Source organism: Oncorhynchus nerka, linkage group LG22, assembly GCF_034236695.1.
Source record: "Oncorhynchus nerka isolate Pitt River linkage group LG22, Oner_Uvic_2.0, whole genome shotgun sequence".
Classification (NCBI taxonomy): Eukaryota; Metazoa; Chordata; class Actinopteri; order Salmoniformes; family Salmonidae; genus Oncorhynchus; species Oncorhynchus nerka.
Genome location: NC_088417.1, coordinates 53,370,322 through 53,396,835, shown reverse-complemented (window position 1 = coordinate 53,396,835; position 26,514 = coordinate 53,370,322). Strand labels below are relative to the sequence as shown.

General features: G+C 43.6%; 1 protein-coding gene across 4 annotated transcripts in view; it reads right to left on the bottom strand.

Annotated features, from left to right (window-relative positions):
- The window catches only part of LOC115105335 (14-3-3 protein epsilon-like), a 33,819-nt gene extending 7,555 nt beyond the window's left edge, over window positions 1-26,264 (bottom strand). Inside the window, exons 1-6 of one of the 4 annotated variants that reach the window (XM_029627264.2) lie at window positions 26,011-26,263; window positions 8,803-8,911; window positions 8,462-8,692; window positions 8,177-8,328; window positions 2,131-2,330; window positions 1,761-1,867 (exon numbers count right to left, since the gene is read on the bottom strand). In XM_029627264.2, the coding sequence (XP_029483124.1) occupies window positions 1,761-1,867; window positions 2,131-2,328 (305 nt within the window). In that variant the 5' untranslated portion in view covers window positions 2,329-2,330; window positions 8,177-8,328; window positions 8,462-8,692; window positions 8,803-8,911; window positions 26,011-26,263. Of the gene's footprint in view, window positions 1-1,760; window positions 1,868-2,130; window positions 2,331-8,176; window positions 8,329-8,461; window positions 8,693-8,802; window positions 8,912-21,495; window positions 22,104-26,010 lie in introns of those variants that run through there. The other 3 variants (XM_065007246.1, XM_029627263.2, XM_029627262.2) reach the window with 3 other exon arrangements.
- Between the last annotated feature and the right edge of the window lie 250 nt (window positions 26,265-26,514).

Below are 26,514 nucleotides of genomic sequence, written 5' to 3'. Positions count from 1 at the left end.
TCCATGTATACAGGTAAGAGCCTAGCTCAGATAAAGGTTTCAAATTTGGTTAGAAAGTCATTTTTATTGCAAGTTAAAGCAGACCGTTAGCTAGCAAATGTTAGCTTGCTGGTATGATCTGTGTAGTTATATTATTTGAATCAGAAATCCATTTGCATTGCTAGTTATAGCCTAATGTTATCTAGTTAACATTTAACCTAGTTTGTTAGCTTTAGCTACCTGCAGATTCATACTACAGCTATGACAATGTTTGTATTGGTAGTAGTTGGGGTTATGCCGGTTCATTGTTTAGCTAGCTAGCTAGCTACATGTCTAACAAAAGACTCCACTTTGTCTGGATTATTATATGACCCATCAAATTAGCAGGTGCGTCTGTGGGTGATTACAACCATCGATGGCATTTCATGAACATGTGTACATGTGTACAATAGTGACCCATTCCCTTAGCAAGATCTGGGTGAGGGGTGGTTATAGCATTTCCTTCACATAACCCATCAATTTAGACAAGTGTATCGGGTGAGCGTCATCTAATAACGATAAAATATTCATAAAATGTTTTTATCTGGACACTTTGTTTTTGATATTGCTACTATGTTTTTGATATTGCTACTATGCAAGTACTATCATTGTAGCGTTAACACCTTCTGCATCCTGTGCATGTGACAAATAAACTTAGATTTGATGTGATATAACGTGTGTTTACCACATGACCTCACATGTGACTCAAAGAGATGGCTGGGACTAAGGCTTCAGTGGGTGTGAATAATGCTGAATGGGTATAAGACAAAGAAGAGCTCTCCAGTATATATACCAAAAAGGGCCATTTTCTCAAAGGTGGGGTTACAAGTTTGTCAACTTTCAAAGGAAAGTTACTTTCCCATTGTTACTCCACTGCAGTGTATAATATAACATTTTCTAGCTCTGCGTCTCCACTTTTATCCAATGTAAAAAAAAAAACAATTTCAAATTTTGATACATAAGACCAAATCGAGGCGGTCGGTCACGTATACTTTAAAATGACAAAAACCAAATTGAAAATATGCAGAAATTATAATGGACCTACATTCACACAGTTTCTTGACTGTGTCCAGCTCGCTAATAAAAACCTAAATGAAAATGTGCAGAAATTATAATGGACCTACATTCACACAGTTTCTTGACTGTGTCCAGCTCGCTAATAAAAACCAAAATGAGACAGTCAGGGAGCATAGAACATTTTAAACACTTTGGATAGAAGAACGTTTTGCTCATTTTAACAGAGAGGAAATATAACACATGTTCAGCGCAGCCCTCAGGTCCTTGTTGAAGACCAAATGTTAATACTACTAGTTTGATGGTTGTAGCCATCAATTGTCCCATTAACAATCACCCATATTAGAAAATGTCACATTTTTCTAGTAGTCTGCTTATTGTAATGAATGACATCAGCAAAATGTCTGAGATACGTGATTGGTATGGTCAGTGTTGATAATTTTGGGTTTATTGGCCAAGCTCAAGGTTGCGCACAAGTGCACACTTCACAGAAGCGTGGAAAACAGATGCAGAGTAGCTGTTTTTTTACAGCTCAGATAAGAGGTTTTACGCTCTGCTTGCCAGAGAGCACGAGAGAGAGCGAGTGTTGTGTGAGCAATGGCCACAATGCTGCACTGAGAAGACACGGAAACCTTTTCTCATATTACTTCCGCAGTCAGGGCAGGGCGTACATACTCGCTGGTGTGTGCAAAATAGCCTTTGAAGATATCTCCCATCTACAGACGTACATTTTGTAGTAGAAAACCTTTGATTCTCCAGTGTTTGCAGCTGGAATGAGGTGCTTGTCCAGTACATCCAGAATGTCCTTACAGATTGATTTTAGCTCAGTCTCCACCTGCAGAGCAGACAACACACACAACCAGTTGTCAACAAACTCGAGAATGGGAAAAAACATCACACTCAACTATGAAGTCTCATTTTTACATAACCATTGAATGACCTCTTCAAAAGATTAAAAGAGGACCCGAGTCTTAACCTCTACTTTGAAAGGAGCCCCAGACCATCCCTCCGATGCAATAGGTCTACATGTATTATGTAACTAACATTTCCACAGCAAGGTGATTCTATTCTTCTACTACCGCCGTCCCGGTGGCTCACCGTTTGCCTGTATTCCCTGATCATCTTTAGTTTGTCTTCGCCTCCTTTGTTCTCTTCTTTCTGTTCGAGGCTGCTGATTATCCTCCAGGATGCTCTTCTGGCTCCGATCACGTTTTTGTACGCCACTGACAGCAGGTTCCGCTCTTCCACCGTCAGCTCCACGTCCATGGCGGCCACATTCTTCATGGACTCCACCATTTCTGACAGAGAGGAGAGAGAGAAAAGAATGAACCTCAACCATCACACACCCCGTTTTCAATAAGGTAGGAAGAGTCTGTTCTGGGGATCGTCAGTTGCTTGCTGGCTGCAATAATTAAACATTTTAATAATATAGCAGAAGCGCTTATCCAGAGCAACTTAGTTAGTGCATTCATTTTAAGATGGCTAGGTTGGACAATCACATGCACATGACCAAAACTATGTGGACACCTGCTGGTTCAACATATCATTCCAAAATCATGGGCATTAGTATGGAGTTGGTTCCCCCCCCTTTGCTGCTATAACAGCCTCCACTCTTCTGGGAAGGCTTTCCACGAGATGTTGTAACATTGCTGTGGGGACTTGCTTCCATTCGGCCACAAGAGCAGCTGACGTCGGGAATTGATGTTGGGCGATTAGGTCTGGCTCGCAGTCGGCATTCCAATTCATCCCAAAGGTGTGCGATGGAGTTGAGGTCAGATCTGTGGAGGCCGGTCAATTTCTTCCACACCGTTCAGCAAACCAATTCTGTATGGACGTCACTTTGTGCCCGGGGGCATTGTCATGCTGAAACAGGATTCGACGGTTGACTGCCAGATGGTGAAGCGTGATTCATCACTCCAAAGAAGGCGTTTCCACTGCTCCAGAGTCCAATGGCGGCGAGCTTCACACCACTCCAGCTGACGCTTGGCATTTCACATGGCGATCTTAGGCTTGCATGCGGCTGCTCGGCCAGGGAAACCCATTTCATGAAGCCCCCAACGAACAGTTTTTATGCTGACATTGCTTTCAGAGGCCGTTTGGAACTCGGTCGTGAGCGATGCAACTGAGGACAGACGAATTTGACACCCTACGTTCTTCAGCACTTGGCGGTCCCGTTCTGTGAGCTTGTGTAGTCTACAATTTCGCGGCTGAGCCATTGTTGCTCCTAGGCGTTTCCACTTCACAATAACAGCATTTACAGTTGACCAGGGCATCTCTAGCAGGGCAGAAATTTGACGAACTGACATCCTATGACGGTGTCACTTTGAAAGTCACTGAGCTCTTCAGTAAGGCCATTCTACTACCAATGTTTGTCTATGGAGATTGCATGGCCGGGAGGAAGAGCAGCTCAATCATGTCGAGGTTGAGCTTGAGTTGGTGGGCCGACATCAAAGCAGTGATATCTGCCAGGCACCTGGGTGTGCCACCTGGGGTTCAGAAGGGGAGGGGAAGGAGAAAAATAGTTGTGTCATCCGCGTAGTAATGCTTAGCGAGAACATGTTATGATATGACGGAGCCGAGTAACTTGGCGTATAGAGAAAAGGAGAGGGCCGAGCCCTGGGGGACACCAATAGTGTGAGCATGTGCTGCAGACACAGATCCTCTCCACGTCACTTGATAGGAGCGGCCTGCCAGGTAGGATGCAACCCAAGAGAGTGCAGAACCTGAAGCACCCAGCCCTGAGAGGGTGGAGGGGAAGATCTGATGGTTCATGTGTCGAAGGCAGTAGATAGATCTAGGAGGATGAGAACAGAGGCAAGAGCGTCAGCTTTGGCAGTGCGGAGAGCATTCGTGAGACAGACAGCAGAGCAGTCTCAGTTGAGAGACCTGGTTCCACAGAAGTTCAAGGCCGACAGTGGTACTGCGGGCATTGTTAGCAGAAAACAAGATCCCCACTATAGAAGGGTAAAATGACGTGGTCAATCTTTATACAAATAAACACATTTTAGAAGACAATCATGGTGCCAATAATTGGTTCTAATACACCAGATGTATGTCCTTGAACAGATTATTCAAAACAAACAAATTATTTTAAAAATGTAATCGCATACAGAAGTTACGGATAATTTAGTTGCTAATGGCAGCCTGCAGTGCCACGGTCAGGCTTTCAACTTGAGTTACTCAATGAGATGGGGCAGCACTGAGCTATCCTGAAACGTCACTTCACAGAGTAGCACAAACTGCGCATCTAATATCTTAACCGACAACAGTTGGCTTCAATGCGCTATCGAGTCTAAACATAGGAATGAATGGTGTCAAATGATCGATGGCTTTGTCCATTCATACACCTTTATAATTTAATTTATTTGAACTTTTCATTACTACAAAAGACGGCCGCCAGTCAATTTAAATGGTAACATCCATTCTATTATCTATATTTCTATTAATAGGTTAGTTATGGGGGATTGACAGAATTTCAAACCAATATTCCCATTCAAGTACACAATAAATATACAAAATGTGGACACCCTTTCAAATGAGTGGATTCGGCTATTTCAGCAACACCCGTTGCTAACAGGTGTATAAGATCGAGCACACAGCAATGTCAATCTCCATATACAAACACTGGCAATAGAATGGTCTTACTGAAGAGTTCAGGGACTTTCAACGTGGCACCTTCATGGAATGCCACCTTCAATGTCAAATTTCTGCCCTGCTAGAGCTGCCCCGGTCAAATATAAGTGTTTTTTTTTTCGCCTTCATTTATCCAGGTAGGCCAGTTGAGAACAAGTTCTCATTTACAAATGCGACCTGGCCAAGATTGAGCAAAGCAGTGCGACACAAACAGAGTTATACATGGGATAAACAAACGTAGTCAATAACACAATAGAAAAGTCTATATACAGTGTGTGCAAATGTAGTAAGATTAGGGAGGTAAGGCAATAAATAGGCCATAGTGGCGATATAATTACAATTTACCAATTAAACACGAGTGACAGATGTGCAGAAGATGAATGCGCAAGTAGAGATACTGGGGTGAAAACAAAAAATAAATAATATGGGGATGAGGTAGTTGGGTCGGCTATTTACAGGTGCAATGATCGGTAAGCTGCTGACAGCTGATGCTTAAGAGTTAGTGAGGGAGATATGGGTCTCCAATTTAGTGATTTTTGCTATTCGTTCCAGTCATTGGCAGCAGAGAACTGGAAGGAAAGGCAGCCAAAAGAGGAGTTGGCTTTGGGGGTGACCAGTGAAATATACCTGCTGGAGCGAGTGCTACGGGTGGGTGCTGCAATGGTGACCAGTGAGTTGAGATAAGGCAGAGCTTTACCTAGCAAGGACTTACAGATGACCTGGAGCCAGTAGGTTTGGCAACGAATATGAAGCGAGGGCCAGCCAACGAGAGCATACAGATCGCAGTGGTGGGTAGTATATGGGGCTTTGGTGACAAAACGGATGGCACTGTGATAGCAAACTGGATGTAGTCTGAGTAGAGTGTTGGAGGCTATTTTGTAAATGACCTCGCCGAAGACTAGGATCGGTAGGATAGTCAGTTTTACGAGGGTATGTTGGGCAGCATGAGTGAAGGATGCTTTGTTGCGAAATAGGAAGCCAATTCTTGATTGAAATTTGGATTGGACATGCTTAATGTAAGTCTGGAATGAGAGTTCAGTCTAACCAGACACCTAGGTATTTGTAGTTGTCGACATATTCTAAGTCAGAACCGTTCAGAGCAGTGATTCTAGACGGGGGGTGGGTAGCGATCAGTTGAAGAGCGAAATGGTAGGCAACACACGCTCACAGAACGGGACCGCCGAGTGCTGGAACGCATAAAAATCGTCTGTCTTCGGTTGCAACACTCACTAGTGAGTTTCAAACTGCCTCTGGAAGCAACGTCAGCACAACAACTGTTTGTCGGGAGCTTCATGAAATGGGCACACAAGCCTAAAATCACCATGAACAAGCGTTGGCTGGAGTGGTGTAAAACTCACCAACATTGTCCTCTGGAGCAGTGGAAACACGTTCAATGGAGTGATGAATTACACTTCACCATCTGGCAGTCCGACAGACGAATCTGGCTTTGGCGGATGCCAGGAGAAGACCACATAGTGCCAACTGTAAAGTTTGGTGGTGGAGGAATAATGGGCTGGTGCCTGAGCCCTACAAGCTTGGCACACCTGTATTTGGGGAGTTTCTCACATTCTTCTCTGCTCTGTCAGGTTCAATGGGGAGTGTCACTGCACAGGTATTTTCAGGTCTCTCCTGAGATATTTGATCCGGTTCAAGTCCGGGCTCTGGCTAGTTCACTCAAGGTAATTCAGAGACTTGTCCTGAAGCCACTCTTGCATTGTCTTGGCTGTGTGCTTAGGGTCGGTGAACCTTAGACCCAGTCTGAGGTCTTGAGCACACTGGAGTGGGTTTTCATCAAGGATCTCAGTGTACTTTGTTCCGTTCATCTTTCCCCTCGATCCTGACTAGTCTCCCAGTCCCTGCCTGTGAAAAACATCCCCACAGCATGATACTGCCACCACCATGCTTCACCGTAGGGATGGTGCCAGGTTTCCTCCAAACGTGACGCTTGGCATTCAGGCCAAAGAGTTCAATCTTGCCATCATCAGACCAGAGAATCTTTCTCATGGTCAGAGTACTTTAGGTGCCTTTTGGCAAACTCCATGTGGGCTGTCATGTGCATTTTACTGAGGAGCAGCTTCCGTCTGGCCACTCTAGCATAAAGGCCTGATTGGTGGAGTGCTGCAGATATAGTTGTCTTTCTGGAAGATTCTCCCATCTCCACAGAGGAACTCTGAAGCTGTCAGTGACCATCAGGTTCTTGGTTACCTCCCTGACCAAGGCCCTTCTCCCTCGATTGCTCAGTTTGGCCGGGCGGCCAGCTCTAGTAAGTCTGAGTGGTTCCAAACTTCTTCAATTTAAGAATGATGGAGGCCACTGTGTTCTTCGAGACCTTCAATGCTGAATACATTTCTTGGTACCCTTCCCCAGATCTGTGCCTTTCCTTCGACCTCATGGCTTGGTTTTTCCTCCGACATACACTGTCAACTGTGGGACCTTATATAGACCGGTGTGTGCCTTTCTAAATTATGCCCAATCAATACAATTTACCACAGATGGACTACAATCAAATTGTAAAAACAGCTCAAGGATCAATGGAAACAGGATGCACCTGAGCTCAATTTAGGGTCTCAAAGCAAAGGGTCTGAATACTAACATAAATAAGGTTTAATTTTTTTCTTTAATAAATGCAAACATGAAAATAAAACAACATTTTTCACTGTCATTATGGGGTATTGTGTAGATGGATTATATTTTGTTTCCTAAAGGGGTCTGAATACTTTCCAAAAGCACTGTATAGAAACATTAAAACACTGGACCGTTTCCTTTATACTGTCGTTAACACAGTATTCATAATGTGTTCTTCCTTTCCCTTTCATATTGCTCATTCTAATACATCTATTACTATTGCATTTGTTACATTATTTATATACTGGATTAAATACTGTATTCTTATTCATATACTCAACTCTTCACATAGCTCATTCTCATGTTTTGGGAGAGAGGACCCCGGAACACAAGTAATGAAAAGCTTGATTCTGGTGGCATTTAAAAAAGGAAAAACACTCAAACCATCTTAAATATATTTCTACCTCTGGAAAGTATCTCAATAACGTATTGGTAAAATGATTATAGTATACAGGATGCAACTTAAGGTTGAGTGCTGCAGCTATCTAAAGAAACACAGAGACCTTTCTGAATTAAAAAAAGTTTATATTGACAAAATTAACAGAGGAACATGAATTAGAGTCCCCTGATTCATGTTCATCACAAAAGGAGGGCGTTGGAAATCTCTTTCCAGGTTCTGACAAAAACCTAGTTCTGACTTAGGTAACAGCCTTTGTCAGAGCACTTTATTCTTCTGGGCTTTTGGAAAAAAAATTCCAACGCCCTCCTGTAATTGAGCTGCTTGATTGGGGGGGGGGGGGGTTGTTGATGCAGAGCCGCATGCAGGCGGCTAGATGCTCTCCCTGCAGTCTGTTCCTCAAGTCTGTTTTGACCTGCAATAACAAAAGAATAATAAGAGGGGGGACTGGGACAAAGAGGATCTACTTCCACATTTAAATGTTCTTACTCGTTTCATTGCAGAGAAGTCCCTCTCACAATCAATGGAAGACACTAGTATAGTCAGTGCGATTGCTGCCAGCTGGATAAGGCAAGTGTAGATAGCCTCCACTCATCAAACTGAAAGGCCAGCTTTGTCATTGCCATCATCTGGTCCAACCCCTGAAATACATTAAAAACAAAAAAATATTCAACATTAAAGAAGAGCCAACAGAGTGGTAGATCAACAGGAAAAAGGGTTGGGCAACACTGGCCTAAAATGTTCTCTTCAAAAGACTCACACTCAATGCCATACCTTGAATGCTCCAACAAACACATGTTGTTTGTAAGACAACCACTCTTGCAGCACAGCAGCCTCTGGCAGTTGCAAGAACTGCTTGGGGAAGAGGTTCAGGTTAAAGGTGTTTATCCTCTCACTAGAGAAAGCAGGCTGAGGTCCCAACAGACTGAAGGCCCCCAGAATCTACCGGTGTTGGAACCTCCGGTCTAGGCTGTCCTGAAGGCCAACAAGATAAGGATCCATTACCTAATTACAGCGCAAAACAGAAAATAAGTGATTAATAGCTGTTTTAGTGGATCCAACACACAGGATGTAACATTGGTTTAATCACAGCATTTGAAAACAAATGTTTTTACCTCCTTTCTGAACCCGAACCCAGAACTGCACCCTGGTCTTGTCCACCTGGCTTCTCCGTCTCCTCCACGATGTTGAATGCACCCAGAAACCCATTGGGCCATCGAGGTCCTGGTGGAGTTGGCTCAGAAATAAATACATAATGCTACAGACTAAATATGCAAACATTTTTAGCCCTTAGCCTAATTAAAGGAGATTTGACTAACCATGTGGCGTATTATATAGCCACGGCTTCAGTCTGTCAATTTTATGTCACATCTGGATTGCCGGTAGCGCGCACTTGGCCTTACTCCATCTACCCTCCTGATTTTCTATCCTGTTAAATTTTGTCCCTCATGCATCCCTAACTCACTCACGGGATTCTGCCTCGTCTAGGTCTAGTAAAGTCACACACTTATTATAAAAAGGATAGTTATCCCTTTAAAAGCTTAAGCTAACTAAAGAAAGTGTAATACAAATAAGGCTGATTTGACGTTAGCTAGCTAAGTTAACATTACCTGACACTTGTCCTTACTACCCCCTTTCTATTTTGCTGCTGTGGCTGGAAATATTTCAATCAACTCGCCTGAGAAAAAAAATCTAATTGAAGACAGATGTAGCTTTCTTTCTTGCACATGATACAGTTCCAAACAAACCACCTAGCTAACTTGCTAGAATAGAAACTTTAGAAAACCATGTTTCTATCATCAACATAATGTTACTTGTGGATATTCAATAGCTGGCCGTACAGTTTTCAATTGTGGCAGCAATATTATCAATTTGAAGTCAGAAGTTTACATACAACTTAGCCAAATACATTTAAACTCCATTCCTAACATTTAATCCTAGTAAACATTCCCTGTCTTAGGTCAGTTAGGATCACCACTTTATTATAAGAATGTGACAAGTCCGAATAATAGTGGGGAGAATTATTTATTTTAGCTTTTAATTCTATCATCACATTCCCAGGGAGTCAGAAGTTTGCATACACTCAATTATTATTTGGTAGTATTGCCTTTAAAATGGTTTAACTTGGGTCAAACATTTCAGGTAGCCTTTCACAAGCTACCCACAATAACTTTGTCTCATTCCTCCTGACAGAGCTGGTGTAACCGAGTCAGGTTTGTAGGCGTCCTTGCTCACACGCTTTTCAGTTCTGCCCACACATTTTCTATAGGATTAAGGTCAGGGATTTGTGATAGCCACTCCAATACCTTGACTTTGATGTCCTTAAGCAATTTTGCAACAACTTTGGGGTAATTGTCCATTTGGAAGACCCATTTGCAACCAAGCATTAACTTCCTGACTGATGTCTTGAGATGTTGCTCCAATATATCCACATAATTTTCTTTCCTCATGTTGCCAACTATTTTGAAGTGCACCAATCTCTACTGCAGCAAAGCACGGTTGGGATGTGTTCTTCGTTTTGCAAGCAACCCTTTTCCTCCAAACATAACAATGGTCATTATGGCCAAACAGCTCTATTTTTGTTTCATCAGACTAGAGGACATTTCTACAAAAAGTCCCCATGTGCAGTTGCAAAACATAGTCTGGCTTCTTTATGGTGGTTTTGGAGCAGTGGCTTCTTCCTTGCTTAGCAGCCTTTCAGGTTGTCGATATAGGACTCGTTTTACTGTGGATATAGATACAAAAGTATCTGTTGTTTCCTCCAGCATCTTCACAAGGTCCTTTGCTGTTGTTCTGGGATTGATTTGCACCAATGTACGTTCATCTCTAGGAGACAGAACGCGTCTCCTTCCTGAGCGGTATGACGGCTGTGTGGTCCAATGGTGTTTTATACTTGCGTACTATTGTTTGTACAGATGAATGTGGTACCGTCAGGCATTTGGAAATTGCTCCCAAGGAGGTCTATGATTTTTTCTGAAGTCTTGGTTGATTTTTTTTCTTCCAATGATGTCAAGCAAAAAGGCACGGAGTTTAAAGGTAGGCCTTGAAATACATCCACAGGTACACCTCCAATTGACTCAAATGATGTCAATTAGCCCATCAGAAGCTTCTAAAGCCATGACATCCTTTTCTGGAATTTCCCAAGCCGTTGAAAGGCACAGTCAACTTAGTGTATGTAAACTTCTGACCCACTGGAATTATAAGTGAACTAAATCTGTATGTAAACAATTGTTGGAAAAATTACGTGTAATGCACAAAGCAGAAGGCCTAACCGACTTGACAAGAAAATTTTGGTTGAAAAACTAGTTTTAATGGCTCCAATTTAAGTGTATGTAAACTTCTGACTTCAACTTAGATCTAAATGATGTTAGTAGAGTTTTTAGGTTATAGATAGTTTGTAGTTAACTAGTTGGCTGGCTAATGATAGTCAAACAAACAAGCTAACATACCTTTTCTGCAGTTTCTCACACCGGTACACTGAGGTGATTCAAGTGAATTCAATAACTTTTGTATTGCGCACTGGTCCCTGGCACGCTGTGTTTCTCGAGTTGCAGGCTGCCTGCCACAGCTCAAAGAGCTAAGTAACCTTCATAACTGTGTTGAATCCAGATGATCTATTTACCAAGAAAAGCAGATGTGCTCCACAGAAACTGTTTGGTAGAAATAGGTGTGGTGGCAATGAGTCGGTCGTGGCGCAGCGCCACACTTAAATGAAGGCAGAGGAAACACTATCTTACTGCTGTACATTGCCTTTTTAAAATTTTAAATACTGTTTATATAAAAACACAGCCTGTAGTTATATACTGGATTCGCGACAAAGCTCGCTAATATATTTACTGCTGTACATATTATTAGCATATCTGTTGGTGTACGTACACAGATTGCACTTTGATTACTGATAGTTTCATTTGGGTTGTTAACTGGATTGGTCCTGACAGACGTTTTAGATTTTTTTTGTGTAATAATCTAATTGTCAAGGTAAATAACCATTTTTATTAAATACCATTAAGAAATTATCAAATTGTTGGATTTATGGATTTATCCTCAATCCAAAGCGGTTCAATGGGTTTTCATACACAATGACTATCAGGACGGATCACATAGGCCAACTACACTCACTGTATAGAACAGGGTCTCCTGGCACATTTCTCTTCCATATTTAGATGTATAAAGAGATTAGATGGACACCTTGAAAGGTTCCTGTCATCACCAGCTCTCTTAATGGAGTGTCTGGGGAGTTGCCAGCGTAGACAGGGGGGACTTTATGCAAACCTACATTAACGCTAGATGGGCGTAGCCGTGGGAGTAGAGCCCAGCTGGCTGCTGAGCCAAAGACCAGAGGAGTGTCTTGGAATTCTAGAATCTTCCCTCATAGAACATCGTCTAATTCAGTACTGCGTCAGTGTCCAAGTCTGGGAGATTTCTTTTATAAAATAACTTTTGGTTTTTGTCTGTAAAACGCAGTAGTCAAGAGACACCATTACAGGGCTGGTGTAATCAAAGTGAGGCAACTTGCAGGTGGGGGCCTTTCACATTTAATGATACACCAGTAAATCAGATCAAGGAAAATGACAGGAGCTGTGCAGCTGTCCAATATGGGTGTTATAATACAGTAAGTGGTTACAACAGTTCTTAGCTAGAGCAGAAATATTGCTCGTAATAATTACAGCATAACATATTGCCGTACTAGGCCTATAGCCCACGTTAGGCCTACATGTTTACAGTTACACAATACCCTACCATTGCTATATACCAATCCTTATGGGACGGAGGGGGAACCCCCAGAAAGCATGGGGTCTTGCACTGTGTGGCCATGCGGTGCACAGGCAGGCAGAACAGTGTGTGCCATATACATAGAGCCTATGACTTCTAGAGACAGAGTGAGAGACAGAGTGTACCTACAGCAGCCAATGGCAGACCTCCACAAAGCATGCTGCAGAAACTCAATGCTCAACAGTCAGCGCCCAGGAAGAGCAGCAGCACTACAGTATCTCTGCAGCAGAAGACCACTGAGCCATTGCTTTGATCAGCGGACTAGGGCCGTGCTCAAACGCACTCAGTCACCCCTCTACAGATTGACACAATGTAAAAGGTAGGGGAAAGGAAGCTGAAATAAAATTATGAAATTTGATGAAACCAGATCAAAAGTATGATGACCAAAGTATGAAAAATTACTGTTGCTTCTAGATTGATAAAGTTAGATTGGGTTCAGGGAGGCGGGATTATTAAGGGCATAGGGTGACGTCAACCTAACTCACTTTAATACACCAATGGTATTTAACTAATTTAAATAAGTACCGCCTTGTAACCAACGTCGTTGGGATAACTACTCTATACGTGCCAAAATTTGACTGTAAGGGTGTCAGCAAATATAATAACAAGTTTACACTATTCATCTATGGCAAAGACACGGTGCCTTCAGACCAATTGACTTTCCACTTTGTTAGGTTACAGTCTTATTCTAAAATTGATTAAATTGTTCACCCCCCCCCTCAATCTACACACAACACCACACAAATGACAAAGTAAAAACGGTTTACATTTTTATAAATTAGATTTTTTAATTTTTTTTATAGCTAAGTTAACACTGAATACATAATATTCAGTCCCTTTAGATCAGTACTTCGTTGAAGCACCTTTGGCATTGATTATAGCCTCAAGTCTTGGCACAACTGTATTTTGGGAGTTTCGCCCATTCTTCTCTGCAGATCCTCTCAAGCTTTGTCAGGTTGGATGGGGAGCGTTGCTGCTCAGCTATTTTCAGGTCTCTCCAGAGATGTTTGATCGGGTTCAAGTCTCGGCTATGGCTGGGCTACTCATTCAAAGAATTGTCCCAAAGCTACTCCTGCATTGTCTTGGCTGTGTGCTTAGGGTCGTTGTCCTGTTGGAAGATGAACCTTTTCCCCAGTCTGAGGTCCTGAGTGCTTTGGAGCAGGTTTTCATCATAGAACTCCCTGTACTTCACACCGTTCATCTTTGCCTTGATTCTGACTAGTCTCCCAGTCCCTGCCGCTGAAAAACATCCCAGCAGCATGATGCTACCACTACGCTTCACCATAGGGATGGTGCCAGGTTTCCTCCAGACTTGACGCTTGGCATTCAGGCCAAAGAGTTCAATCTTGGTTTCATCAGACCAGATAATTTTGTTCCTCATGGTCTGAGTCCTTTAGGTGCCTTTTGGCGAACTCCAAGCGGGCTGTCATGTGCCTTTTACTGAGGGGCAGCTTCGGTCTTGTCACTCTACCATAATGGCCTGATTGGTGAAGTGCTGCAGAGATGGTTGTCCTTCTGGAAGGTTCTCTCCCATCTTCACAGAGGAACTCTGTCAGAGTGACCATCGGGTTCTTGGTCACCTCCCTGACCAAAAACCTTCTCCCCCGATTGCTCAGTTTGGCCAGCTCTAGGAAGAGTCCAAACTTCTATTTAAGAATGGAGGGTTCACACTATTAGGGTGTGGTGCCTCGCTTAATGTAGAAATGTCATGTCTGTGTGGGGGACCTGGGTGATCGAGAACACATGAAGAAAAGGGAAGATCTCAGCTAGTTTGAATGAACAGGACTCGCACCAGCTTGCCTTTTATACATGTGTGGAAGCAGCACATCTTACTGTGCTCAGCTATTCTGCCACCTTGATTAGCACAACTCGACAAAAATCAAATTAACATTTTAAATGACTGCAAGAGCAATCGGTGTCTAAAAAAAATATACTTTGTTAACTGTTCTATCTTAACCCATCAAGCAAGGAAAGAGGAATACTACTCAGTCTCTGGAGAAAGAAGAGAACAGACGTGACTGAGGTGTGTTGGGGGGAGGGGTGTTACTGCCACCATTATGACACCACATTGGAACGTGTTCAGGTCTGTTGAGTGACAGACCAGGACTGCTGAGCCCGGTGTGGCTGGAAGCAGTGTATAAGTGCACTTCCTGAAAGAATAGGCACCAAGGAGGGGAGCAAGGAAAAGAGAGCACAGTTTTTGCAAAGATCCCCACTAAGCAGGCAGCTCCTGTGTGATCTATTTGCACACACACACACACACTGGGGCTGGATGACTCGCCTAGGCTAGAGAGAGAGAGAGGGTTTACATAAGAGAGTAGCACACTGCTGCTCTCGTCTCCTCCTGTCCCTTGGTCCCCATGTCAGGGTGGCTGCATAGGCACATACCTTCCAGTCTCTGGTCTGGCTTAAGCCCAGCTGCACTATGCGCCTTGCACATTCCTCTGTGCCAAAGGGGGCTCAGGAGGAGTGGCCTGTTCCACAGCAGGGCTGCAGGGGAGAATCATCCTGGCTCTGAGTGGCCAGCCCCTCCAGGTGATTGACCTCTTTCAGCAGGCGTAAGGACATGAGGGGTGGGGGGGGTTGTAGGCTAGAGCTGGTAGGGAACAGTATCCTGTTTCATAGCAGGGCAAAAGAGATCAGAGAAGAACCTGCATGGCCTGTGTAGCACTGCTGATCTTTGATATCAAAATCTAGAAAACTCTCAGATAATACTACTACAGCACTTAACAGTGTGCCTTCCCAGCAATACTGCTGTCATGTTAAATGGGGAAAATAAAAAATTCAATGAAACTAAGGCATCTTCCTCTGCATTCATCATCATGGGAAAGTCTTAGCCCAGATAAGTCTGCATAATTTATGAACTGGGTCATCAGAGAGGTACAGTTCAGATAATTCAAGTACTAATAAATCAGGAGAAGAAAAAAAATCTTCAAGACTAGTGATAAGAAAAAAAACAAGTTACATGTCGGGATATTATTGATGCTATATCATATCGTTTTGACAATATTGCAATATTATTTTGCACTCGTTGGCTGTGCCTACCTATTTTTCCTTTCCTTTCCAAGCTATGGCTTGTTCTCCATCTTTTTTTTAAAAATTAGGGCAGCAATTTGTTTTATGCACTTGTATTTCTATGACTGATCTAAACTCATTATCATGGCTCTGTCACTCTGCAACAGATATGTGAGCAATATGTTTGGAACATCGAATCTTAAAAATCACAGTATCGAATTGTAATACATATAGAATCTCAATACATATCAGCACCTAAGTACAGATATAATATCGTATGGTCCCTGGCAATTCTCAACTCGATTCAAGATCCACATCAAAACACTTGTCAAGGAAAGATGGTGGTATTCTACAGGGAAGGCTCCCAAAAGGAATTCAGAATCCACTCAAAAAAGAAGCTTGAAGGATCACTTCAGCATAATTGGGCACTAACAGGCATCAATGATAGGGGATAGGGTGCCCAAATGTGTAGCGACATCCACTGAGGAAATAGTCATTGCAATCATAGAAATTATAATGGCGACGGGGGCTGCCGTTTTACGGGCTCTTAACCAACTGTGCTATTTTGTGTGCTATTTCGCATTGTTTGTAACTTATTTAATGTTGCTGATAATGTCTCTTATGACCGAAAAGAGCTTCTGGATATCACAACAGATTACTCACCTCGAACTGGACTAACGTTTTTACTTTAAATGAGTTCGACGCCAATGATATACTGCTGCTCTGAGAACAGGCTCAAATCCCTGACATTGAAAAGACAGAAATACAGGGGGCGGAGATCGGGGTGCCTTGTAAGAATTCGGTGAGTGGGTAACCCGCCTCTACCATCCGTTCTATTGGCCAACGCGCAATCACTGGAGAGTAAACGGAAGATCTGAGACTATCCTAACCAACAGGACATTAAAAATGGTAATATCTTATGTTTCACAGAGTCGTGGCTGAACGACGACACAGATAATATGCAGCCGGCTGGGTTCTGTGCATCGGCAGGAAAGAACAGCTACGTCTGGTAAGACGAGGGGTGTGTGGGGGTGTGTCTATTTGTCAATAACAGCTAGTGTGCAATGTCCCATTTTAAGGAAGTCTTGAGGTTATGCTTGACAGAGGTAGAGTACCACATGATAAGCTGTAGACCACACTATTTAACAAGAGAGTTTCTTATTTTTCGTAGCTGTCTATTTACCACCACAAACCAATGCTAGCACAAGGTATATGAGGCCATGTGTAAAAAAGAAAATGCACATCCCGAAGCGGTGCTCGTAGTGGCCGGGGACTTTAATGCAGGCAAACTTAAATCCTCTGTACCTCATTTCTACCAGCATGTCACATGCAACCAGAGAAAAATAAAATATATAAATTTTAAAAATAAAACACTCTAGACCACATATACTCCACACACAGAGATGCATACAAAGCTCTCACTCATCCTCCAATAGAGAACTCTGAATATAATTTTATCCTGCTTACAAGCAGAAAGTAAAGCAGGAAGTACCTGTGAATCGCTAAATACAGAAGTGGTCAGATGACGCGGACGCTACGTTACAGGACTGTTTTGCTAGCACAGACTGGAATATGTTCCGGGATTCATCCAATGGCATTGAGGAGTAGACCACCTGTCACCGGCTTCATCACACTGCTGCGTTGCCAAGCATGACTCAAACACCATCATTACGTTTGCTGACAACAGTGGTAGGCCTGATCACTGACATTGATGAAACAGCCTATAGGGAGGTCAGAACTGGCAGTGTGGTGCCAGGACAACAACCGATCCCTCAATGTGAGCAAGACAAAGGAGCCGATTGTGGACTACCTTAAAAACAGAGGGCCGAACAGGCCCCCATTAACATTGACAGGGCTGTACTGTAGTGGAGCTTCAAATTCATTTGCGTCCACATCACCAACAAACTATCATGGTCAGAACACACCAAGACAGTAGCGAAGGCACGACAACACCTTTTCCCCCTCAGGAGACTGAAAAGATTTGGCATGGGTCCCCAGATCCTCAAAAACGTACATAGCTGCACCATCGAGAGCATCCTGACCGGTTGCATCACCGCCTGGTATGGCAACTGCCCGGCATCGGACCGTAAAACACTACAGAGGGTAGTGCGTACGGCCCAGTACATCACTAGGGCCAAGCTTCCTGACATCATGGACCTACAGTACCAGTCAAAAGTTTGGACAACTACTCATTCAAGGGTTTTTGTTTTTACTATTTTCTACATTGTAGAATAATAGTGAAGACATCAAAACTATGAAATAACACATGGAATCATGTAGTAATCAAAAAAGTGGGAAACAAAATCAAAATATAGATTTGAGATTCTTTAAAAAGTAGCCACCCTTTGCCTTGACAGCTTTGCACACACTTGGCATTCTCTCAACCAGCTTCAGTTGGAATGCTTTTCCAACAGTTTTGTCTCCAGTCACCCAAGTCTGACTTCTCTGCTTGAGACATCTGTGGCATTGTGTGATGACAAAACGGCACGTTTTAGAATGGCATTTTATTGATCCCAGCACAAGGCGCACCTGTGTAATAATCATGCTTTTTAACCAGCTCCTTGATATGCCACACCTGTCAGGTGGATAGATTATCTTGGCAAAGGAGAAATGCTCACTAAAAATGGATGTAAACAACATTTGGGAGAAATTCTGAGAGCATTTTGTGCAAATGGAACATTTCTAGGATATTTTAATTCAGCTGATGAAACATGGGCTTTAAATGTTGGGTTATATTTTTGTCCAGTGTAGATTAAGAGGAGACATGTTAAAGAATGATTTTTATGCTTGAGACATGGACTGTGTATGTGTGCCATTCCAGGGGTGAATGGGCAAGTGAAAAAATGGAAGTGCATTTGAACGGGGTATGGTAGTAGGTGCCAGGCGCAACAGTTTCCCGTGTATCAAGAAAAGCCAAAAGGACATACAGCCAACTTCACACAACTGTGGGAAGCATTGGAGTTGACATGTGCCAGCATCCATGTGGAATGCTTGAGACCTTGTAGAGTTAATGCCCCGACAAATTGAGGCTGTCCTGATGGTAGGGGGTTAGACCCATCGCTGCATAGTTAGCTGGTGCGATCGTAGTTAGATAGCTAGCAAAAACATTTTACAAAACTGCTAATTAACATTAACTAGCTAGCTGCCTAGCGTGTTGAGTTTAACGTTTGCTTACTGTCAGCGTTGATAATAGATAGCAAGATAACTAGCAGGAAACCCAATCCTCAGAGCTCTGTGGCAGCAAAGCAGGGTTAGAAAACCTGTGTGGACTCCACACACACACTACTTTTTAAGGCTGCCCCAGAGAGACTTAGCTGATTTATCGACATCACTGTTTGAGTGTGCCCGCTCGGCTGAACGCAGCTGTACGGCGGCACTGCCGGGCGGCTGCTGAGTGTGTGCACCCGTCACTTTTTAAAATCTGTTCCTTGTTGTTAAATGACTCCACAGGCATGAAAAATTATTTAAAAGAATTAAAGTACAAATATTTTCTAAAAAGGTTATCTTCCTTAACCTTCCATTTTTTAATCAGTTCCTCTTTGTTCCAGACTCCCGAGTGGCGCAGCGGTCTAAGACACTGCATCTCTGCCACCTTCTCCTCCCTCCTGAATCCTCCTCCCCCTCCCCCCCCCTCCTCCCTCTCTGCAGATGACTTCGTCAACCATTTTGAAAAGAAGGTCGACGACATCCGATCCTCGTTTGCTAAGTCAAACGACACCGCTGGTTCTGCTCACACTGCCCTACCCTGTGCTCTGACCTCTTTCTCCCCTCTCTCTCCAGATGAAATCTCGCGTCTTGTGACGGCCGGCCGCCCAACAACCTGCCCGCTTGACCCTATTCCCTCCTCTCTTCTCCAGACCATTTCCGGAGACCTTCTCCCTTACCTCACCTCGCTCATCCCTGACCGCTGGCTACATCCCTTCTGTCTTCAAGAGAGCGAGAGTTGCACCCCTTCTGAAAAAACCTACACTCGATCCCTCCGATGTCAACAACTACAGACCAGTATCCCTTCTTTCTTTTCTCTCCAAAACTCTTGAACGTGCCGTCCTTGGCCAGCTCTCCCGCTATCTCTCTCAGAATGACCTTCTTGATCCAAATCAGTCAGGTTTCAAGACTAGTCATTCAACTGAGACTGCTCTTCTCTGTATCACGGAGGCCCTCCGCACTGCTAAAGCTAACTCTCTCTCCTCTGCTCTCATCCTTCTAGACCTATCGGCTGCCTTCGATACTGTGAACCATCAGATCCTCCTCTCCACCCTCTCCGAGTTGGGCATCTCCGGCGCGGCCCACGCTTGGATTGCGTCCTACCTGACAGGTCGCTCCTACCAGGTGGCGTGGCGAGAATCTGTCTCCTCACCACGCGCTCTCACCACTGGCGTCCCCCAGGGCTCTGTTCTAGGCCCTCTCCTATTCTCGCTATACACCAAGTCACTTGGCTCTGTCATAACCTCACATGGTCTCTCCTATCATTGCTATGCAGACGACACACAATTAATCTTCTCCTTTCCCCCTTCTGATGACCAGGTGGCGAATCGCATCTCTGCATGTCTGGCAGACATATCAGTGTGGATGACGGAACACCACCTCAAGCTGAACCTCGGCAAGACGGAGCTGCTCTTCCTCCCGGGGAAGGACTGCCCGTTCCATGATCTCGCCATCACGGTTGACAACTCCATTGTGTCCTCCTCCCAGAGCGCTAAGAACCTTGGCGTGATCCTGGACAACACCCTGTCGTTCTCAACTAACATCAAGGCGGTGGCCCGTTCTTGTAGGTTCATGCTCTACAACATCCGCAGAGTACGACCCTGCCTCACACAGGAAGCAGCGCAGGTCCTAATCCAGGCACTTGTCATCTCCCGTCTGGATTACTGCAACTCGCTGTCGGCTGGGCTCCCTGCCTGTGCCATTAAACCCCTACAACTCATCCAGAACGCCGCAGCCCGTCTGGTGTTCAACCTTCCCAAGTTCTCTCACGTCAACCCGCTCCTCCGCTCTCTCCACTGGCTTCCAGTTGAAGCTCGCATCCGCTACAAGACCATGGTGCTTGCCTACGGAGCTGTGAGGGGAACGGCACCTCAGTACCTCCAGGCTCTGATCAGGCCCTACACCCAAACAAGGGCACTGCGTTCATCCACCTCTGGCCTGCTCGCCTCCCTACCACTGAGGAAGTACAGTTCCCGCGCAGCCCAGTCAAAACTGTTCGCTGCTCTGGCCCCCCAATGGTGGAACAAACTCCCTCACGACGCCAGGACAGCGGAGTCAATCACCACCTTCCAGAGACACCTGAAACCCCACCTCTTTCAGGAATACCTAGGATAGGATAAAGTAATCCTTCTCACCCCCCTAAAAGATTTAGATGCACTATTGTAAAGTGGCTGTTCCACTGGAAGTCTTAAGGTGAACGCACCAATTTGTAAGTCGCTCTGGATAAGAGCGTCTGCTAAATGACTTAAATGTAAATGTATCTCAGCGCAAGAGGCATCACTACAGTTCCTGGTTCAAATCCAGGCCATGATTGGGAGTCCAGCACAAACAAAACAAAAAATATTTAATGAGACAAATTGATGTTAGGATATTTCAGTTATACCGTATGAGATAATGCGCCAAATACATTACGTTGTTACTAGTGATGCACCGATATGGCATTTTTGGCCGATATCCGATATTTTCCTTGCAAAAAAAAATAAAATACTGATAACTATTTAACTTCAAGAATTCAGTTAACACACACGGACGCAGCGGTCTAAGGCACTGCATCTCAGTGCCAGAGGCATCACTACAGGCCCTGGTTCGAATCCTGGCTGTATTACATCCGGAAGTGATTGGGAGTCCCATAGGGTGGCGCACAATTAGCCCAGCGTCTTCCGGGGAAGGCAGTCATTGTAAATAAGAATTTGTTCTTAACCGACTTGCCTAGTTAAATAAAGGTTACACACACACCAAAAAGTTATTTTGAGGCTTTTATGCATGTCCCCATTACCAGTAAAACATAATAATCAAAACCTATTTCTTTCACTTACTTGCTGAGCTGTGCTGTTTCGTTGTTCATTTGTTCAGTCGTTTAATTCTCAACCAGGATTTCATGACATATGTCAAGCAGTGAAGTTTCAGCTCTGTCTGTCCATGGCCTTTCTTTCTCCGTGCGCACGGTCACTGTGTCCGTTTCCATCTTGTCCAGCTGCGTATGTAACATTTCACGTAAACCCCGTTTCTTGTCTGCATCGACGTAGCGTTCTTTGTACATAGTGTTGAGCATAGTGGCGACACAGTAGAGAGAGAATGCCACCGAATCGCTTTGTCGAGCAGGCGTTTTAATGCCATGACAGAGGGTATCACATCTGCTGCAGGCGCAGTGGATGAGCATATATCTCGAGTCAGTTGTTTGAATGGAGCTTGCTAGTGTGTTCATGTTTCCAAGTTTCAAACATGTTCTCAAATGCCATTGAAATGGCAGCGGCGGTATGACAAACCGGCACATTCACGAACATGCAACATCCTCAGTACAAAATCCTCACAGGGCTGATATCGCTGGTTCAAATGTCAGTCATAATGCTAATAGCAGTGACGCAATGTTTATTTTTTAACAGTGACGCCATTACTGTATAACTTTGGTAGAGCAACATCTGAAAAATAGCACACTTGGTAGTGTACTAGTGCTCGACCATTCGGCAAAAGCCAACATCACCGACATCAGAAGGGTTGATTGTCAAGGGCAATGAATAACATTATCTTGCCATTAATGGATTTCACCTTTGAGTTGAGTCGCTGAAATTGTCTTACTCTTTCAAATGACTGCTCGATCTACACAGCAGACATTGTGGGCTAGGTTAGGAATGTTGCAAGTGTAGCGCAAAATTTTACATGGCGTCATTACGTTATATAGGTATGCACGTCAGCTTTGACATCGGTTTTGCACATCAGCTTTAAACTAGACATCGGTCCAATGCCGATAAGTTCACCAATATATTGTGCATCCCTAGTTGTTACAGCTGTCAAGCTTATGGGCATGTGGCGCACTGTGTAGGAGGGAGGTTCCCATGTGTGAGAAGTGTGCAGAAAGGCATGAGACAAAGGAATGAGTAGCATTGGGAAAAGAAGCGGTATGTGTTAATTGTAGGGGTGCCCAAGGGGCTTCGGATCAGAAATGTCCAGTGTGAGAGAGGCAGGTTGAGGTTACCAAGGGTTAGAGTAGTGCAGAGGGTGTCATATGCTGAGGCAGTGAAGAAAGTAATGGGTCAAGGGGGAGGGATCCTGAGAGGATTTGTGAGTAGTAGATCTATACCAATATGGAGAGATAAGGCCAGTGATATATACAGTGTTGCCATGTTTGCAGTTTTCCCACTTAATTGGGCTACTTTGAAAAAGTTGCGAGTGAAAATGTATTGGTTCGCAGGTATTTGCACTGCGGCCGCCACGGCATCTCATTTATATATATATATATATAAATAAATCCCCCACTGTGAACTGCTCCTGACTGTCAGGCAGTGAGACAGGCTGTTGCTGAGTGAGTGGTGGGGAGGGCCGGAGGGGTGTGTGTTGAGGAAGCACTACAGTTATTGGCTGAGGCACGTGAGCGAGAGAGCAGCCAGCACGTGCACACGTTATGACAACTTTTTATCAGTTGTAGGTAGACACTTTAGATTTTCATTATGGAGACAGCTATTTTCAAACTTTTTTCCATGAAACATTAATACTCTAGAACTGATGCACATCAAGAAATAATGGTGACAAAGCACTGGAAAATGACTTTGGGGCGCATTATATAAATCTACTCTGGGGTGGTTTAAACTGCATTCTAATGTTGACTGCTTAAAGAAAACGGTATCAAACAAAGTGCTTTATGCATGCTCAGTTCTTGGGTCTCGGGGGCTGCACGAGTAGAAATTTTAAATGGAAGCTACGGAACACCCTCGCATGGTTCTTTTTATGGGGGAAAAGTCCTAAATTAAACTGACAGGCAGTGTGTGTGTGGAGAATTATACATTTGCCTTTGTTGGCCATCAAATAGCAAATTAATGTATATGCCATTGTAGGCTACCATTTGATACAATAAATGTTGAAATTACGATATCACTGGATATGATTGCAAATAATTTTGCCTGTAACTTCAATTTACTGTAGCCTTGTGTTATTATGAACGCATTAGATTGACAGTAAAAGTAGTCAGATTAGGCTACAGATAAAACAAATGTAAAAAATAAACACTGGCTATTGTTGACAAGCATATTCAGTTCATTAAGACATTATTAATATTTCATTCAGTGATTGAAATCATGACCCCATCCTCAGTAGCCTATTCCAGCAGGCTATTGGGGAAACAAGCACTTCTTATTGCGAAATTGCCTCGCTATTCATGTTGAACAAATTTGTCTGTGAATTTGAACTAAGCAAGCTGCTGTTCAGTTTACATCTTGCCTATATCTTGTCTAGGCTACTGTAGACCGTCTGAAATGGGATGTAGAACATATCAGGGGCTATAGGCTACCTGCCTTTATCGAAGCAAACTACGGCAACATTATTTGATTAGAATCATAAACCCAGATTTGAGTCTGAAGCCTACGCCTATTGAAATGACAAGTCAATCTCGCAAATGGGCCATTTATAAAGGTTTGTAGGTTTAACATCAGCACAACTGCCAGAAAGTAGCCTAACATTAGATTTTTTTATGTTCATCCGGCAGGGTATCCTAGTGGTTAGAGCATTGGACTAGTAACCGAAAGGTTGCATGTTCAAATCCCCGAGCTGACACGGTACTAATATGTTGTTCTGCCCCTGAACAGGCAGTTAACCCACTGTTCCTAGGAAGTCATTGAAAATAAGAATTTGTTCTTAACTGACTTGCCTAGTAAAATAAAAGGTAAAAAAAAAAAGTGTTTCTTGCTCAACATTCATCACTCAAACTCTCCTGTCGAATGCATCTATTGTTATGCAAATGCACAAAAGCGACTTACTTACAATTTTTAACCTGGTTCGAGCCCCAAATGCTGATTGGCTGAAATCCGTGGTAACCGGTTTATAATAGCAATAAGGCACCCCGGGGGTTTGTGGTATATGGTTAATATACCCACACCTAACGGCTGTATCCACGCATTGCGTCGTGGTTATTGGCCATTGGCCACTGTGGTATATTGGCCATATACCATACCCCTGTGTGCCGTATTACTTAATCATAGCAGTCAAGCGAGTTAAATCCACATCCATTGATGGAAAATGATCTAGCAAGTTAAATAAGGGCAACATCAGTTCTCATGTCACATATTCAAATTCCTTTATTACACCATGGCATAGCTTGCAATAATTATTTTGAGGAAAACTACATTTTGCTTCTAACGTTGTTACAAGTTACAATGATATCTTAATTGGCTCGATAACTTATGGAAAATGGTTTAGATATGGCAACTCCTTACTTGCTGTGGGGACAAATTGGGCTAGTTTTCAAGCCTTTGGTGCAGGTTTTGAATAGTCATAGTGCTAGAAATGTTTACTTGACCTGGCAACCCTGGATATATTCTTAACAATGGATAACAATGGTTAACAACAGTACTGCAGGGATGGAACACAAGTCGCAGAAAATAGAGGTTGTGGTGGGAGATGCAGAGAAGTATTTGGGTGTATGATTTGACGTCATTAGAGTTACCGGGTATGTTGAGTATTGGTGTTCCGTCCTTTAAGCCCGAGGTAGGACTAGATAGGTTTAAATAGTGGATTAGGGTGGTGGGGTTTTAATTAGTGTAGGTTTATATAGGGGAAACAAATACCGTACTTTTTCCAAGCAAAGTATAAGAGGGTTCTATTCCAGTCTAGTTGGTGGCAGTACTACAACATTTCTGGGTGCCGTTAAACCTCAAGTAACTTATACTTTCCTTGAAAAATAGTTGGCAAAACTGCAGTCGCTAGCAAAGTAGCTTCAAGACTAACGTTAGCTAACTAGGCTACGAAGCCGCTATTTCTAGTGTAATGGCATTACTGTCAAAATAGCTAGCTAGTTCATCAAATAACCAAATTATTTTTGTGAACAAATGGTTAGGTAACCTTAACCATTCCCCATGACACGGTAGCTATTGCAATTTGGCAACCATTGTTAACCGCCATTTTACCACAAATTTTAGCTCACGTTCGTTAGCTGTCATGCTCTTGTTAACTAGCGTTAGCTAGTTACGTTAACGTTAGTACATCCATTGAGAACTAACAACGAAGTCGGAACAACAGGACCACCAGCAGAAACAACCAACGGCTTTCAATATAGCATGGGCTGAATATCACCCATGCCCATAAAAATCACTGAATAGCCGAAAACCCAGTAATACACATGTGTATCGCTTGATACCTTTGTTCAATCAAACCACTAACGTTAAATGACTAACTAGTTAGGAAACCCTATCTTCAACGCTATTTGTCTCTACTACGATCTCTTACTAGCTAGTTAACGAATCCATCTTCAAACCACCTCATCCGCTCCTCGAAGCCCCTCGCGAGAGAGGGAGACAAGCGAATGAGGGACATACTCCGCATTGACAGTAAATCTTAGCCCTTACCATCGTATCGCTCGGCTTGTTCGGCGAGTTTGGCCTGGTATACTAAGTGTTCTCGATCTGCCATGGTGTTCGAGGTCGGGCTGTCGATGATGTGCGGCCTGAAGGAGAGGCTCGACCGTGGGTCTGTCTCAGACTGCGGTTCCTGGTGGAGCAGCAGCTCAGCGTCCCCACTATCTAACTACCGGTAGCACTGGTTTAAAGATGGCGTCCGAACTCAATCCGGGAAATTGACGCAATCCACGCCAACACCACATCCCCGCTCTTCACTTTTCTTTCTCACACACTCCGGTGCAAACTATTGGCCACTAACCCATTTCATCTCATGTATTTATGGTGTGATTATATGTCAACCAAAAATCTATTTAAAGACAATGTGTATGTCAACCAAAAATCGATGGAAATACAATGTGAAACACAGGTCAGTATTAAAAAGATTCAGTTAAATATAATCCACTCAGCATGACCAGACTCCATGCATATAATAATGGTGGTTCACACAGGGCC